The following is a 14,564-nucleotide window of genomic DNA, read 5'->3' as shown; positions in this document are numbered from 1 at the left end:
GAGTCAGGCAAGGTGCTTCCCAGGCTCTGTGCCCAGCCACTCCTCCTGTTCTTGTCCTTCGCCTGAGAATGTGCTTTTAACTATGGAGCCTACTTCACACTGAGCATACCAAAGACAGAAGGGGCACAGGGTTGGGGTCCCACTCTTTCTGAGAACAGCACAGTGTCATTTGCCTTGGAATTGTCTTTTGCACTTATAGAAGATAAGATGTAGCAACATCTCCAATTATCTAGCTGCAGGAGGATTGACATTTCTCTGGGTCTCCTGGCATCTCCAGCATTTCTGAAGAGAAGGATCCTGGGAAAGGAGCAGTCTGTTGGAAGGAGCCATATAAAATGGCCCACCTTTGGAGGTTGAAAGTTCACATATCAGCACCTTCACAGGGTTCAACTTAAATGTTGAAAAGATGGAGGAAGGTCAGGACCTTGTCATGATGTTATGTTTGCTCCAGAAGCATGCTGATTTTTTTTGTCTAGAGTATTACATCACACAGCATCAGTAATGTGCAGAATAGAGTATCATTTCAGATTGTATTATTAATATTATTTATGCTTTCACTATGATTACTACTTGAGGTCACTTTAAAAACAGCTGAGATAGGTTAGGGAATGCTGAACCATTCCTGGGTGCTGCAATGGCCTGGCCCTTGCCTTGGCCTTCCCCGCTTTAAAACTAATGATTTAATGTTCAACATCACTGGTCATTCAAGAGATTTAAATGAAAACAATGCTGAGATTCCACCTCACCCCAGAAAGAATGGCGGCTATCATGAAATCAACCAATAACAAATGCTGGCGGGGCTGTGGGGAAAGAGGAACCCTGCTCCACTGCTGGTGGGAGTGCAGACTGGTGCAACCACTTTGGAAATCATGGAGATGCCTCAAAGAACTAGGACTGGAAGTCCCATTTGACCCTGCTATTCCCCTGCTGAGTGTCTTCCCCAAAGAATTAAAAGAATCATACCACAGTGATATATGTGCACCCATGTTCATAGCAGCACAATTTGTAATAGCTAAAACTTGGAAGCAGCCCAAGTGTCCATCAACTGGAGACTGGATAAAGAAAATGTGGTTTTGTTTATAAAATGGAGTGCTACTCAGCCATAAAAAATGAGAAATTAGAGACATTTGTAGCTAAATGGATGCACATTGAGGCGATACTCTTAAGTGAAATAAATAGGACACAAGTGTAAATACTGCATAGTTTCTCTAGTGTGAGAAAGTGAAAATGTAAATAAGGATTAAAAGGTATAATAGATAATGTGAAATAGGAAGAAAAGGGGCAAAGGGGAAGGGGAAGTGGGAGGGGTAGGGGAAAGGAAAGAAGGGAATGGAATTAATAGAGGAAATGAAAAAATAGAAACAAAGTCTTTGTAAATAGGGAGGGATGGAGGGGTTGAAGGGAGGGCAGAGGAATGGAGGAAAAAATAAGAACCAAGAGAGATTATGTAAAGGTGCAAATTTCCAATATGAATGTCATTATATTGTATACCTAAAATGTACCAATAAAATTAATTTAAAAAAGCAAAAACAAACAAAACTAATGATTTAAAATGAGCTCCCTGCTCCCATGCTTGTCTTTCTTTTTCTGAAACAGGGCATCCCTGGCCAATGTGGTTAGTTTCGGAGATAAAAGATGTTGGAAGATCAGTGGCTTCAAACAATATAACTAGCACAGTTCCATTTTTGAAATGTCATGGCAACAAAAAAAAGCCCCTCACTAATAAAAGGGGTGGGACTCATAGCTAAGTGACGTTTGTGTCTTTGCCTCGTCGCCTTGCCCAGGTTTCTCACAGCACTGCTGGCTCCCTGTTGGAGCTGAATGATGTCATGTCAGTTGTAACGTAATTTTCCAGCTGGCCAGGACAGAAAATGGGGATATTATCACAGCAAGTTTTTCACTGTGTCAGAAAGAATATGAAGCAGACAGAGCCAGCTATATGATGCTATCAGTTCTGTTTTTACAGGTGTGTCTGAAAGGGTACAAGGTACCTTTTTCACTAGCAATAGGAATGTGACTCTGGCAAAAGCACATTTAAAAGAAACAACTATTCCTCAAGCGATTTAAATATAAATATATGTATATATTTAGTTTTAGGAACTAGCCTTCACTACATAAAACTCTAAGGTATAGCTAGTGGGTTACCCCATTTCTAGTCTTATTTCTATCCCTACTTAAAAGACTCTAGCTTAACTTTGCCTCAGTTTCTCCATAGAGAAGACAGAGATACCCCAAGGTACAGGTATTTGTTTTATGTCTGTGGGTATGTGTTGAGGGGTACTAGGGGTTGAATCTAATGCCTATACAGTGAGCTACATCCTCAACCCTTTTTTCTATTTGTATTTTAAGACAGGGTCTTGCTGAGTTACTAAGTTGCCCAGGCTGGGCTTAAACTTGCAATCTTCCTTCCTGCCTCAGTCTCCCAGAGTGCTGGAATCACAGATGCATGCCCCATGCCCAGCTCTTCTTACCTTTTCATTGAAAAGTGTGATACAGGAAGAAAAGTGTACGTCTTCAGTGTACAGTTCATTACACGTCCACCAGCTGAACATGCTTCTGTAGCTCCTGCCCAAGAAGCAGTGTGACCAGCATCCTGTGAAACTATGCCCCCTCCCAGTCACCTCCCACCCATCGCATATGTGCACACACACACATGGACCAAGGTCCCAACTTCCAGCACCACAGATTTTAGCCCAAGGATTCCGGTGTCAGACTTACGACCTATTATAAAATAATATGTGTGTGTTATTTTAAGCCAGTAAATCTGTAGTTATGTGTTACAGCAGCCCTCAGAGGACTCTAATACAGTACTGCAGCTCCTAAGTGGGAGAATCAGTAGTCCAATCCAGTGCTGTATCTCTAAGGCCTGGGTTCTTAAAGCCACCATGATACCTAGTATTAGCTTTGGCTTTATAGGTTTCTGATCTTTTGGGGAAGGTGAGAAGGTAAAGTGAGAATGCAAATGCCTGCCAGCACCAGGCTAAGCTGGGCCTCAGTGGAATGACCTTGCAGTGCCCTTGCTTGCCCATCCTTTCATCCCATGTGTCTAGGAAGATGTGATGTGTCACTAGCATTTCAGTGTGAGCTATTTCAGTGTATTACCCATTCCTAAAGTCATCTTATTTTAAGAGCTGGCTGTACTATTTGTGGAAAAATAAATGACCCTGTTATTTATGAGGAGAGAAAGCTACACTAAGATGCTGTGGCCACCTTTGTGGGACTCAATTTCCTGTCCGATCTCCATGGTAGAATCAGAGAATGCCAGAGGTTGTCTTTCCCATGCTGCTGTCTTACAGCTAGAGTAAACCAGAGTGGAAATCAGCTATGGGTGTCCTAGTAAAAATTTGCTCTTCCTGATGAAAGGGATGGGTGTTGCTGGCACAGCACCTGCACATTTCTTCTGTGTTGAACACAGACATGATACTTGGAGCTTGGTAGTCAATTGTGACCACAAGATGACAAGTATAAGGACAAAAAGGAACATGATAAGGATGAAGACCTAAAGCCCTGACTGCATGCCTGAGTCACTGAGCCCAGCCCTGCTCCATAAGTCTTGTTCAAGAAGGAGACCTTGCTATGTTTCCTAGCCTTCGTTGTGTTTTCTGTTACTTGCGGCTGAATCCATTTGAGATGGATCTGGGAATCATTGACACTCTGGGTGCATTTCACATGTGCAGGAAGAATTGTTTAGAAGGAAAGGAATTCTGTGATCTTCACCCACAGTGTCACCATGGTGAACACATCCAAGGATGAGGAATCAAGGGAACCATCCAGAGAATGACATTCAGCTATAGATGTCTAATAAACCTAAACCTAGTGCCTTCCTCTTGGAAAGAAGAAATAAAAGGCCTGTAATTTTAAATGAAAAGGTTAGTTAAAAACCAGGAGACTTTGGAGAGCAAAACCTTTTGTTTACTTTTGTTTCTGGCAAGGTTTATTACCTCTTAAAGGCAAAGGCTATTAAGTTGAATACCTCTGAGAATCACCATCTGTCCCATACTTCCTAGGACCACCCTGAAAAATACCAAGCATATTGTCCCTTGATCTTCATGAATGTGCTGTGTCGGTCTATCTATGGATTCACAATTGGAGACTAGGAAATATGGTTGTTGTTCTTAAAAACTCAATTATTTATGAATCCCTAATAGCCAGGTCATCTCTTATCCTTTATAGCCCTTCATGATGCAGATGAGTACTTTTCAAAATTAAGAAAGACATGTACTTTGTAAGGAGCCTCTAAGAAGATCTCTGACCGGATAAAGATAATTCCAGCAGGCTAATCCTTTGAACAAAGGTGGTGATATATATTGTGGCAGCTGAATGATCCTTTACAGGCAGAGGAGCAAATCAACAAATTCATTCATTTAATTCATGATTTTTTTCTATTTACACTTTAAACAAACATATCAGTTGTTTGCTTAGTTAACAAGCTCTGGCTTCATCATAAGCCATTAGTGGCTAGTAATAATTGAACCTGTTTGGATTTAAAAAATACAATAAACCTAATTAATTCCATCCTTAGTAATGTGGTCCTTGTAGTGACTGCCCTGAGATAGGCTGAAATTTGTGTCTTTGCCCTTTCCATGAAGCAAAAGTTAGTTAAATTGTTTCATAGCATAAACAAGGGTGATAGAATTTTTCATAAAAACTAAACAGAAGGTTTAATCCAAATTTTGGCGATGGATATTTTTTTAAGTTAGCGCCATGAGTCACCACAGTGTAGATCAGCAGTTCTCAGAGTGTGGTCCCTGGATAGGCACCATCAGTATCAGCTGGCAACTCCAGCAAAATATGCATTCTAGACCCCTGGCACTGCAGAACTAGACTCTCTGGGGTGAGGCCTAGCAAACTACTTAAATGTAGGGTTGCCAGGTTTAACAAATAGCACATGGAAAATGCACTAAATAATTATTCATTGTTTAGCTGACGTTCAAATTTAACTAAGGATCCTGCTTTTTGTCTAGTAACCCTACCTCCACATGATTCTGACACGTGTTGGTATTGATCAAATAAAACATGTATACATCCTAACTGTGGGACCTTAGACGAATGATATAACTTCCCTGTGGCTTAATTTATTTATTTGTAAAGTGGAGATAATAATTCTCCCTCACAATGCTGCTTGAGAGAGAGTGAACATTGTCTAAATGTATGCTGTCACCATATATTTTATTTTTCTTCTCATCTGCCATCATCTGCATCAGCACTGCCACTACCATCCACTGTCAAGGAATACTTTGAATTATCTTTCTTCAGTTCTCTTCTCCTGGATTTCTCTTCCTCTTAGTTACAGAGTTGATTTTAAAACCTGTTCTCTAGGGCATCTCTGGTTCTGTTCCTGCCTATAGTAGTCTCCTGCTTTGAAATGTAGCAGGCAGTGTAACTGCCTGAGAGGGGGAAACCTGTACTTTCTTTTATATGAGCATTCTGCTTCCACAGCTCTCTATCAGTCTGCAGTGCCTCTGTTGCATCCAGCCCTGTTGCTGCATAAACTGGTCTTTCCAAGTGCCTTCATGAGCCCCCAAGAGCACTAAACGTATTTCTGTCTGCATCTTGGGTCCTCAGAGCACCTCACTAGGACTTGGATGCTTGCTCTCAGTTGTGGGAACAACTATACCTCCCTCGCCAATTAAACTTCTCATTGCTCTTTGGGAAATCCCCACAGCTTCTTTTTTCTAGACAAGAAACATGGGAGGGTATGACTTGTGGATCCAAGGAGTGTATTTCAAAGGAAATCAGTAACTAAACAGTTCATGTTGAAGGTGGTTGCAGGCTGCCCAAACAAGTCCCTTCATGCAGTTCTCCAAGCTTCCACATGGCTATATATGACAGACTCTTGAATGCACAGTGAAAACCAACTGGATGAGCTTTTGTGGTTCTCAGTTGCACCATTTTATTGCTGTTCTGGGAATGAAGCAAAATGCATTATTTTATTAAATAAAGATTTTCCCTATATCACAATGGAGGCTAATTTTATCAGCTCTCTTTATGGGAACAAACATTGTCATCCTGGTTGGGGAGAAAGGGGCAGGGGAAGTGAGTAGGTAAGGGAATGGAGAAAAATCACATTTTGCTATCCATGTGCCCCAATAGAGGCTGCCAACATGTTTTAATTGGTAATTACATACTTGTCAGATCCTGCAGGAAGTGGACAGCTTTTGGTTCCTAAGTAATCTAGAGAAGTTTCAAAAGATGTGCTCAGCTGCAATAAATATTGGTCCATACAATGTGGGTATGGATGTATCCCTGGAATCCAAGACACATAGTTATCAGAATGTTCAGTAACTTCAAAAAAAGTGTTCTCATCTATGAGAATCCAGAAACTCCTTGGGAATAACATGTTAAGATTCAGAGAGGAAAATGGGGTCCAAACTGAGTTGGAAATTCAGTCAAATACTAGTTTTGCCTCTGATTCTTTAGTATTTAAATACAAGACATTCACACCTTCACTGAGCTTTTTAGATGGCAAAGCCCCACTCCTTCCTAAGGTCAGGTCACCCCAGGATGTGTAGGTACCTCCCACAGTTGGGCACTGACACAGCCCAGTGCAGTGGGCAGCACTGGACATCCCGGCAATGTCCTCTCTGTGTTTGTTGCTCAGTGGGGCAGAAATGAAGTGTCTGCCGCTCTGCCCATCCCTGTAGGGCCTGAAGAGCCACTGCTGCCACTGCACCGCAGGGGTCTCTGTTTTATCATTGCTGTGCTGTTGATTTCCTGTTAGCAGTGGGCCAAATGCAATACTAAACCAAAGTATGAGGCTGGCAACCATGCATTGGTATCCCCAGGCCCCTTCCTCACCTTCTCACTGCTGCCATCTGTCCCCTGAGCACTAACCTCAGGCCTGAGAAGATCCAGGTATCAGTCACTGAGCCCTGTGTGTGAAGTGAAACCATAAGCTGCTTCTCCAATGGTAATTTAGGAGTTAAGCCAGAAATTATAAACTTGGGGTTTCTAGGCCTTGCCTATCCCTATGACTTCTAAGCCTAGTGTTTTCAAAAATTGTTGTACATGTGCCCCTATTATTATTTGCTTCCCCATATTATCACTTCTAATTCTCTAATCTCGTTTTCTGTTTCCTTCATCTTGTTAGTCACTTCCTCTACTTGTTTTTTACTTCCTTCTTTTTGTTAGCTATTTTTGTCTATTTTGTCTGTTTCTTGCTCTTTTTTCCCTTCTGTCTGCTTTTCTCATCTGCCTCTTCCTTTTGTCACCCACTTCCCTTGACTTCTCTTTTTTTCTTATCTGTTTATTTTTTCTGTCTACTTCATCTCATTATCTACTTATTAATCTTTTTGCATCCTTTCCTCATTTTAGTATCTTCTTCTCTCTCATCTCTCATGGCCCTCATGGGCCTCATATTGTTATCTTTTGGCTTCTGTAGCTCATTGAGCTTGTGACCTGCTTTAGACCATCTCACTTGAAAAGAATACTCAGCTTTAACTAGAAGGGGGGCAGACTGGTGCATTGGCCTTCTAGGGCCCCAGGAGTCATACTAGGGACTGGCCTAAGCACTTTGCACCTGTTTGTTTAAAGCATCCCCTTGTGGTGATCTACTAGGGACTCAGCATGGGACAGGGTTGTGAAAAAACAACAACCAGGCATTGAGTTTGGGAATTGAGGCTTTTGGAGAGCCTACAGAATAGAGTAGTGCTACTCCCTCATTCTACCCTCTTCCTCCTTCTTACCAGGGAGAAGCTGTAGCATTGTTGATCTTAGGCCATTTCTGGCTTTGATGAAGATGTATGGAACAGAAGTCCCAGGGGATGGCTGGTAGTTTCCCTCTGATGGTTCTGGGAAGAGATAGAACACCTTAGAGATGGGTGATAACTGCACCACTGGGCTTGGGCTAGCATGGATGGACGTGCCACAGCCTGAAAGTCATAGGTCTAGATCCAGTGGCCCCAGACAGAGTGAGTCAGGATGAGTCTCCAGAGTCAAGAGAGCATGAGTTCAAATACAAACTAGCTCTGTGACTTGCCAGCTATGTGACTTTATGTTAGTAACTTTGCCCCTCTGTGCCTCACTTTTGTCATCTGTAAAATGAGATCATAAATCTATATCCTGAGGTGATGGGGCAGAATAAATGAGACTTTATATGCTTAGCATGTACACTCAAGCAGCATGAGTCTAGGAGAAAGCTGTGTTTGGGGTAACACTGTAGGCATTGTGGCTCTGGGGCGTTCTTTAGTCACTGCCGTAATCACACTGACAATTTGAGCAACATTTATTCAGATAAATGAGTACGTGTTTTACTGTGTGTTCTTCACAACCTTTAAAAAGAACTTTACTACCATTAGCCTGTTTCCCTGGACTAAGAGCCCCTTAAACACTCATCAGATATAACAAGTTTTCAGAATTGGGGTCCACCTCAGGTTACTGAAAATCCCCAATCCCAAAAGATCATTCCTTTATTTCCTAAATGTCCAGTTTAAACGTTGTTCCATGTAGCTACAGTAGGAAATGGAAAGTGAATATTTCCTATAGAGCAGTGTCAGAGCCAGAGGGAAGAATGGTCTTGCTGGTCATCTGGGCCACATCTTTGCCTTCAAGACAACAGACTCATGCTCTACATTAGACTGAAGCCAGGAAAGAGAGACCAGTGGGCTTTGTTTCAGAGACAAAGGGACAGGAGCTGATTTGTAAATGCTTTGGCCGAAATGCCAACACACCTTATAAAGGAAAGAGAAAACATGTTCTGGACTTATGGGAGAGAAGCAGGATTTGTCCTCCCTTTTGGTTTGTGCCAGACTACTGGGTGTACATTTCAGGTGTCCACATTATATCAGCAAGTAATTAAATCACACAGCAAAAGTTGATTTCATGAGATTCTGAAACCTATTGAAGTCAGGCTCCAGCAGGAAAGGGGCTGGTTTCCTTCCTTCTTGATTCTTTCTTCCTATCATTGGCTAGTGGGTTCCATGTGTTGTTGAAATTATGAAAAATGTGACTCCCACCCACAAGAAGCTCAAGCTTGATAAATATGCCTGTATGACGCCTCCCAAGTATCTGTAGGAAAAGTGAATTTGCCTCCACACCCCAGGGGAACTGGGATCTGCTCCAGTATAATGAGAGGAGTGGGCTGGGGGTAATGTCCTGGCTCAGGTCTCCCTGTGCAGCCTGCTCTGCCCTGTGGCTGCAGCATTTAGGTGGAGCTGCTAAGTGCTGTAAAGCTTCCTGAGCAGCAAGATGGGCCATGCTGGTCAGGTCTCTCTGGAAAAAGCAGAAATAAATCACACACCAGCTCCTACTTAAGATCTGATGAAATTCTCCATTTCCGTTCTAAATTGAATTCCTCCTGAAGGATTGGAGCAGCTCCTGGGAGTAATGAAGGGGCTCCTTCCTCCTCTGCTTGAAGCATGTTTCAAATTAGTGGACACAACATTCTAATCTGGGTGGGTAGGTAGCACTAGGGAACAGTCTTGAGAAACTGTTTTCAGAGCAGACATGATATTTGTAATCTCAAGGGGCAGGCGGCAGTCATCCAATACCTTGGCCTCTGTGGAGGGAGCAGCCTCCACCATGCTGGTGGTCTCCTGGGGAAGGACAACACATGGCATGCAGTGACTCCGAACCAACCCCTGCCTGCCAACCCCCTCCTGTACCAGGCAGAGCAAAGAAAAGGGGTGGTGCAGGCTACGAGCAAGAGGGCCTATGCTTTTTGAGATTAAAAGTGTCACTTTCCTGCCATTTCATACTTGGGAAAAACAATAAACTCAGTGATTGAGAGAGAGAGAGATATTTTTTTAGGCTGAAGATGTTATTGATTATCTTCCATCCTCTGTAATGACCACGGATTGACAATTTGGCATTCCTAGAGGCTGTTGACACAGACTCTTCCATGGGGAAAAATGAAATCCACTTTCCAGTGGGCCTTATCGGAGTGAAGACTGATCACCCGCTGCTGACTGGGACAGAATAAGACTCTGGGAATGCAGGAATGTGTGGGGCACCTCGGAGTGAGCCTTAACTTTAAGATTAAGGTCCAGCTAGAAAATTCTAAAAGCTCCTTCTGTTGTGAAGGTGGCCATGCAGTAGTTTATCTGTTGGTAAAAGAATATTGACTATTATTCCTTGAACTGAGCTTAAGAACATTATTATAGTTTTTCTTGCTGTTAAAGAAAAACAGTTTAGTTTTTTTTTTTGTTTTTTTGTTTGTTTTTTGAGACAAGGTCTCCTGATGTAACCTAGGTTGGCCTTGAACTCACTATGTAGTCCGGGGTGGACTCAAATGCCAGATTGTCCTGCCTCGGCCTCCAAATGTTGTTGGGATTACAGGTGCCTGCCAACATGCCCACCTGAAGAAAAAATAGTTTTTTAAAAAAGATAAGTGGTTTAAACAGTCTACTTACCTTGAGAAATTCTGACATTTAGGATCAAAAAAGAGGGAAGGAACTTCTTGAAAGAATTGATCCTTTATGTCAGAATTTTAACACCCTTGAGAAAGGTTGTCGAAACCTCACTTTATATTTTTAATTTCCTTTAAAGAAAGAAGCCATTTCTTTCATAGGGAAATGGCCCCAAAGGACACAGGTAAAACCCAACTTTGGAGGATCAAATGGGCCACTAGAGGCGTGAGAGTCAGGGTTCTAAATGGAAAATTGTCAGGGAGGGGTCATATTTTCCACTGATAATAAGCGTCATTCATATCAAGTTAAACGCCCTTCCTTCCTATCCGGAGGATGTCTAAGCTTCAGTCTTCCCCAAAGGACACAGGAAATATGATTATCCCTGGCTTGGAAGAAAAGATTGAGCACGGGAAGTGGGAATTTAGGTTGAATTCCAGCAATGCCAGGACCTGTCTCTCCCCGCCCCCAACCCAAGGGGCACCCAGGTGGAGGTAGTGTCTCCAGGATGTGGAATGATGCAGAGGGAAGTCTGGTGGAGACAACAACTGTTCAAGGGGAAAAAAATTAAAGGTCAGGAAGGTGAAATGCCACCCCCTACAGGGTGGCTTTTGTGCATTCCTTCAGGCCCTGCAGACATTCATGCTTGCATAAATGGGCCTCGGCTAGGCTGCCAGGCTGGGGCGGAGCAGCAGGCAGGTCACCCCAGGCAGCAGAAGCTCCACAGCCGTCCTCCTGTAGAAGCGGCCGGCCTGAGCGCCAGTCAGCCCTCCAGTCTCTGGTCTCCAGTCTCCAGTCTCTGGTCTCCAGTCTCCAGTCTCTGGTCTCCATACCAGTGTGTCCATGGCTGTCCTGCTCTGGGTGATGGATCCTTCCCGGGCAGACTTGTCTCTGAGCCTGTTTATAAGGATTGAACTTCCTTCTGTTTTGTTTTAGCGGAAAGGGTGAACTGCTGCCAGCAGTATGTCTGGAATGTTATTTACTCGATACATTTCTGTGGCTTTTCTTGTAGTGCTGCACATGCTAGAGCCAGGGGTCACTTGAAAATGGTAGGTTGCAGTGTGTCTTCTGGATGGGGCCACTTTCTCAGAAAGAGGGAGCTAGCGCCTATGCCTCTCAAGTTTGCTTGTTCCCTCCTTTCCTTCTTTCTTCTCTTCCTTCCTTCTCTCCTAGTCACTCCCCTCCTTCTGCCTCCATTTTAAATTATTTATTTCTTCTGAGTTGTGATTTGAACTACTATTGGTGCCTGCTGCATTACACCCTTTGTCCTGAGTGTGTCGACTCTCCCCATAATTTCTGGGGTTCCTGGTGGACTCTTTAGAGGGCCTGGCAGATGCCTTGTCATTGGCGTGCCTGGCTTGTTATTCTTTCACATGAAAGCTATCTATTTTGGCAGATGTGTCTCCTGCAATTGCAGTTGAGCTCTCTGAGCTGAATGGATAATGTTGTGCAAGAGAAATCTAGGTGGGGTTTTCTCTAATGGTAGCTGTGGGGGCGGACAAAAAATCTGCAAGCAGTCTTGGCTTGTGCAGAGCTGACATGATGGCAAACAAATGGCTTTTGAAAGAAGGAACCAGTGTGTATGAACAGTTTCTTAATATGGAAGGTTTCACAGTTGGTTTTGTTCAGTTGATGGAGGAGAGATTTTTAAAGAGCAAATTCTTCATTGGGAAGACCGTCAACAAGTCCTGGGATAAATGACAAATGCTGAAGGTGGAAGCAGAGGAGGTATTCTGTTTGCCTCTTCTTCTTTCAGCCCGCATTCCTCCCATTTCATCTCTGCAATTTTAATCATGGTATTTTGGGTTTTAAAAGGAGGTATGGAAAATAAGATTAGATAAATCTCCCCACATGCTGCCAGCCCTGGGGCCATGTGCACACCTGGGTGGGTTAACTCCCTGCCTTTCTCCCTCAGCATGATTTTTTTTTTTTTTTTTTTTTTGGTACCAGGGATCGAACTTGGGTGCCTGCGCTTGCGCAGCAGGCTGCGAAACCACTGAGCTAAATCCCTGGTCCTGCATGATTTTGTTTTGTCATGTGAATCTATAAGCACCTACAGATTCCACTGAAAATCTTTGTTTTCCAGACACTTGGCCTTTACTGGGTCTCCTGGAAGTCTCTCCACTCCTTGGCACCTGTTAGATTGTTAACTCCATAACCAGCCCCAGTGTGAAATGGAAAATTCTTGGTTCCATTCTTCTTGGCTTTTCTCATCTTTCTGCATGACTTCTCAGTTCGTTTGTGAACTGCTCCGGCTTTGGCTGAAGGGTCTTCTTTGATCACTCCCTTGACAGTCTGGGCTTCCCATTCTCACACCTGCTCTTCTTTTACAGTCCAGATTTCAGAGTAAATGCTTCCATTGCCTTGTAATTTTTTTCAGTATAAAACTTTGGTGCAGGTTACTTATTACGGGTAATAGCCACTTGATGACGGAGACAACTGCTGGCAGAAACAGCAGCCTGAACCGCTGCCAGAAACATAAACTGCCACTTTATTTAGGTCTAAAAGCATCTCAGCCACAAGTCTATCAGTCATGATCTGGCATGCACCTGATAATAATAGGCTCTTCAGGCTAAGAAAGCCACCCCACGGGGCAGCCACGAGGACAAGCTCTAACAGGACTCCAATGTTTTGTCTCCCATTATCCACAGCCCACATATCATCTTCCTCTCCCAGAGCACCTTGACAGGCAGGAGCCATCTCTGCGGGCCCCGGCTCTGCCATGAAATTGCTCACACCTGGTTTGGCCTGGCCATTGGCGCCCGTGACTGGACGGAGGAGTGGCTCAGTGAAGGGTTCGCCACTCACTTGGAAGATGTATTCTGGGCTGAAGCACAGCAGGTGGGTTTAATGTGACCCTAAGTATTCCTTCCCGAGAGTTCCACTCAAGTCCCTCATTCATTTAACAGATACATGGTGCATGCCCTAGGCACTGTTTTTGCTGGGAAGATGCTGTATAACCAAAGAAGGAAGCCCTCTTTCCCCTAGGTTCACAATCTAGAGATAGGCAAGAGAACAAACAAACAAAGCAGTAACATGCAGTAGGGAAGAGTACTGTGAATAAAAATTAGCTCAGTGGAGACTGGAGGGGAGGGAAAGGAGAGCTCCTTTAAAAAGTGATCAGAGAAGGCCTCTGATGAGGAGACCCTAGAGCAGACCTAAAGGAAAGGTTATATGCAAACATTCCTTTGTCTTTATGGTTGTGGTAGTATTGTGTGTGTGTTTTAAATGATCAAACTAAAATGTAAATCAGGAGTCATAAGCTTAGATGTCTGCTGCTTGTGAGTAAGGGGTAAAGATTGAGGCAGTTGGGGCAATAGATTAGGGCATTCTGAGGACTGTGGCAAACTGGCAGCTGCCACTTAGCTCTAACCAACTGTTCTCATATTAAAGGGGGCTTAACAGAGCCTAGACTTTTAGTTTTATAAGGAAATCCATAAATCCAGATTTTCATGTGAAGTTTACTGATTTAAATAATACCACACAAATCAGGGGCCGGGGATGTAGCTCAGTGGTACTATGTGTTCTTAGCAAATATGAGGCCTTAGGTTCAATCCCCAGCCCCTCTCAACAGAATATATGTATGTATACACACACGAAAGTACCCAGAGGCCAGACCCACTACACACACATCTGTTTTGTAACCTGTACTTTAGAGAGTTGGCCACCAGTTCTAATGAGGATGTGGCAGCTAAACTGTTTCCTGCTTACTTTTCAGTTACAGTAATAATACTTGGGTCACTTCTTTTGTGTGCTATCCGTGTCCTTACACATTGGAATATTTGACATTCTCTAAAACTGCCAAGTTTGTGCATACTTGGATGATGTATGACTCAGTCATGATGATTCTGCCTGTTGAAATCCTTTCCACATATCACTCACTAGCTTGAAGTGCCTTTTCCAGATAGCCCAGACTGGCCATTCCTCTCACAATTCTTATTACTGTTCTCCTGTAAACTTTGACCTCCACAGTATTTGCTGCTTACCTGTTTTTCTTCTTACTTCTGCTGTGTGCTTCTCACAGCTTTGACTGCCCTTTTTCAAATCGGAGCTGTGGCTCATTGTCCTTCTGTCCTCTTCACACCATGGTGGTCAGCTAGCAGGGTGCACGTCTATCTGGTTGACTTGGGAATAGAGGCTGGCTACTAAACTTTGAGTCTCAGTTCTGCCATTCACCAGCCTTCTGGGGATAGGTAGGATACATACAGTAGCTTCCTGAGC

The 14,564-nt window shown here is 43.4% G+C and overlaps 1 protein-coding gene across 32 annotated transcripts in view; it reads left to right on the top strand.

The window, feature by feature from the left end:
• Aopep (aminopeptidase O (putative)) overlaps nt 1-14,564 on the top strand; it is a 418,900-nt gene that overhangs the window by 209,111 nt on the left and 195,225 nt on the right. For all 32 annotated transcript variants that reach the window (XR_015448844.1, XR_015448845.1, XR_015448841.1 and 29 more), the window contains one exon: nt 12,995-13,184. Coding sequence is in view for 25 of the 32 variants with exons in the window: in XM_021259370.2 (XP_021115029.1) it covers nt 12,995-13,184 (190 nt within the window). In the remaining 7 variants the exon portion in view is untranslated. The remainder of the gene's footprint in view (nt 1-12,994; nt 13,185-14,564) is intronic.

The sequence above is a fragment of the Heterocephalus glaber genome, unplaced genomic scaffold (genome assembly GCF_053883595.1).
Source record: "Heterocephalus glaber isolate CG9 unplaced genomic scaffold, H.glaber_assembly_v1.0 deba00000594, whole genome shotgun sequence".
Taxonomy (NCBI): Eukaryota; Metazoa; Chordata; class Mammalia; order Rodentia; family Bathyergidae; genus Heterocephalus; species Heterocephalus glaber.
Note: the sequence above shows the minus strand (reverse complement) of the source record. Positions and strands in the feature narration are given on the sequence as shown.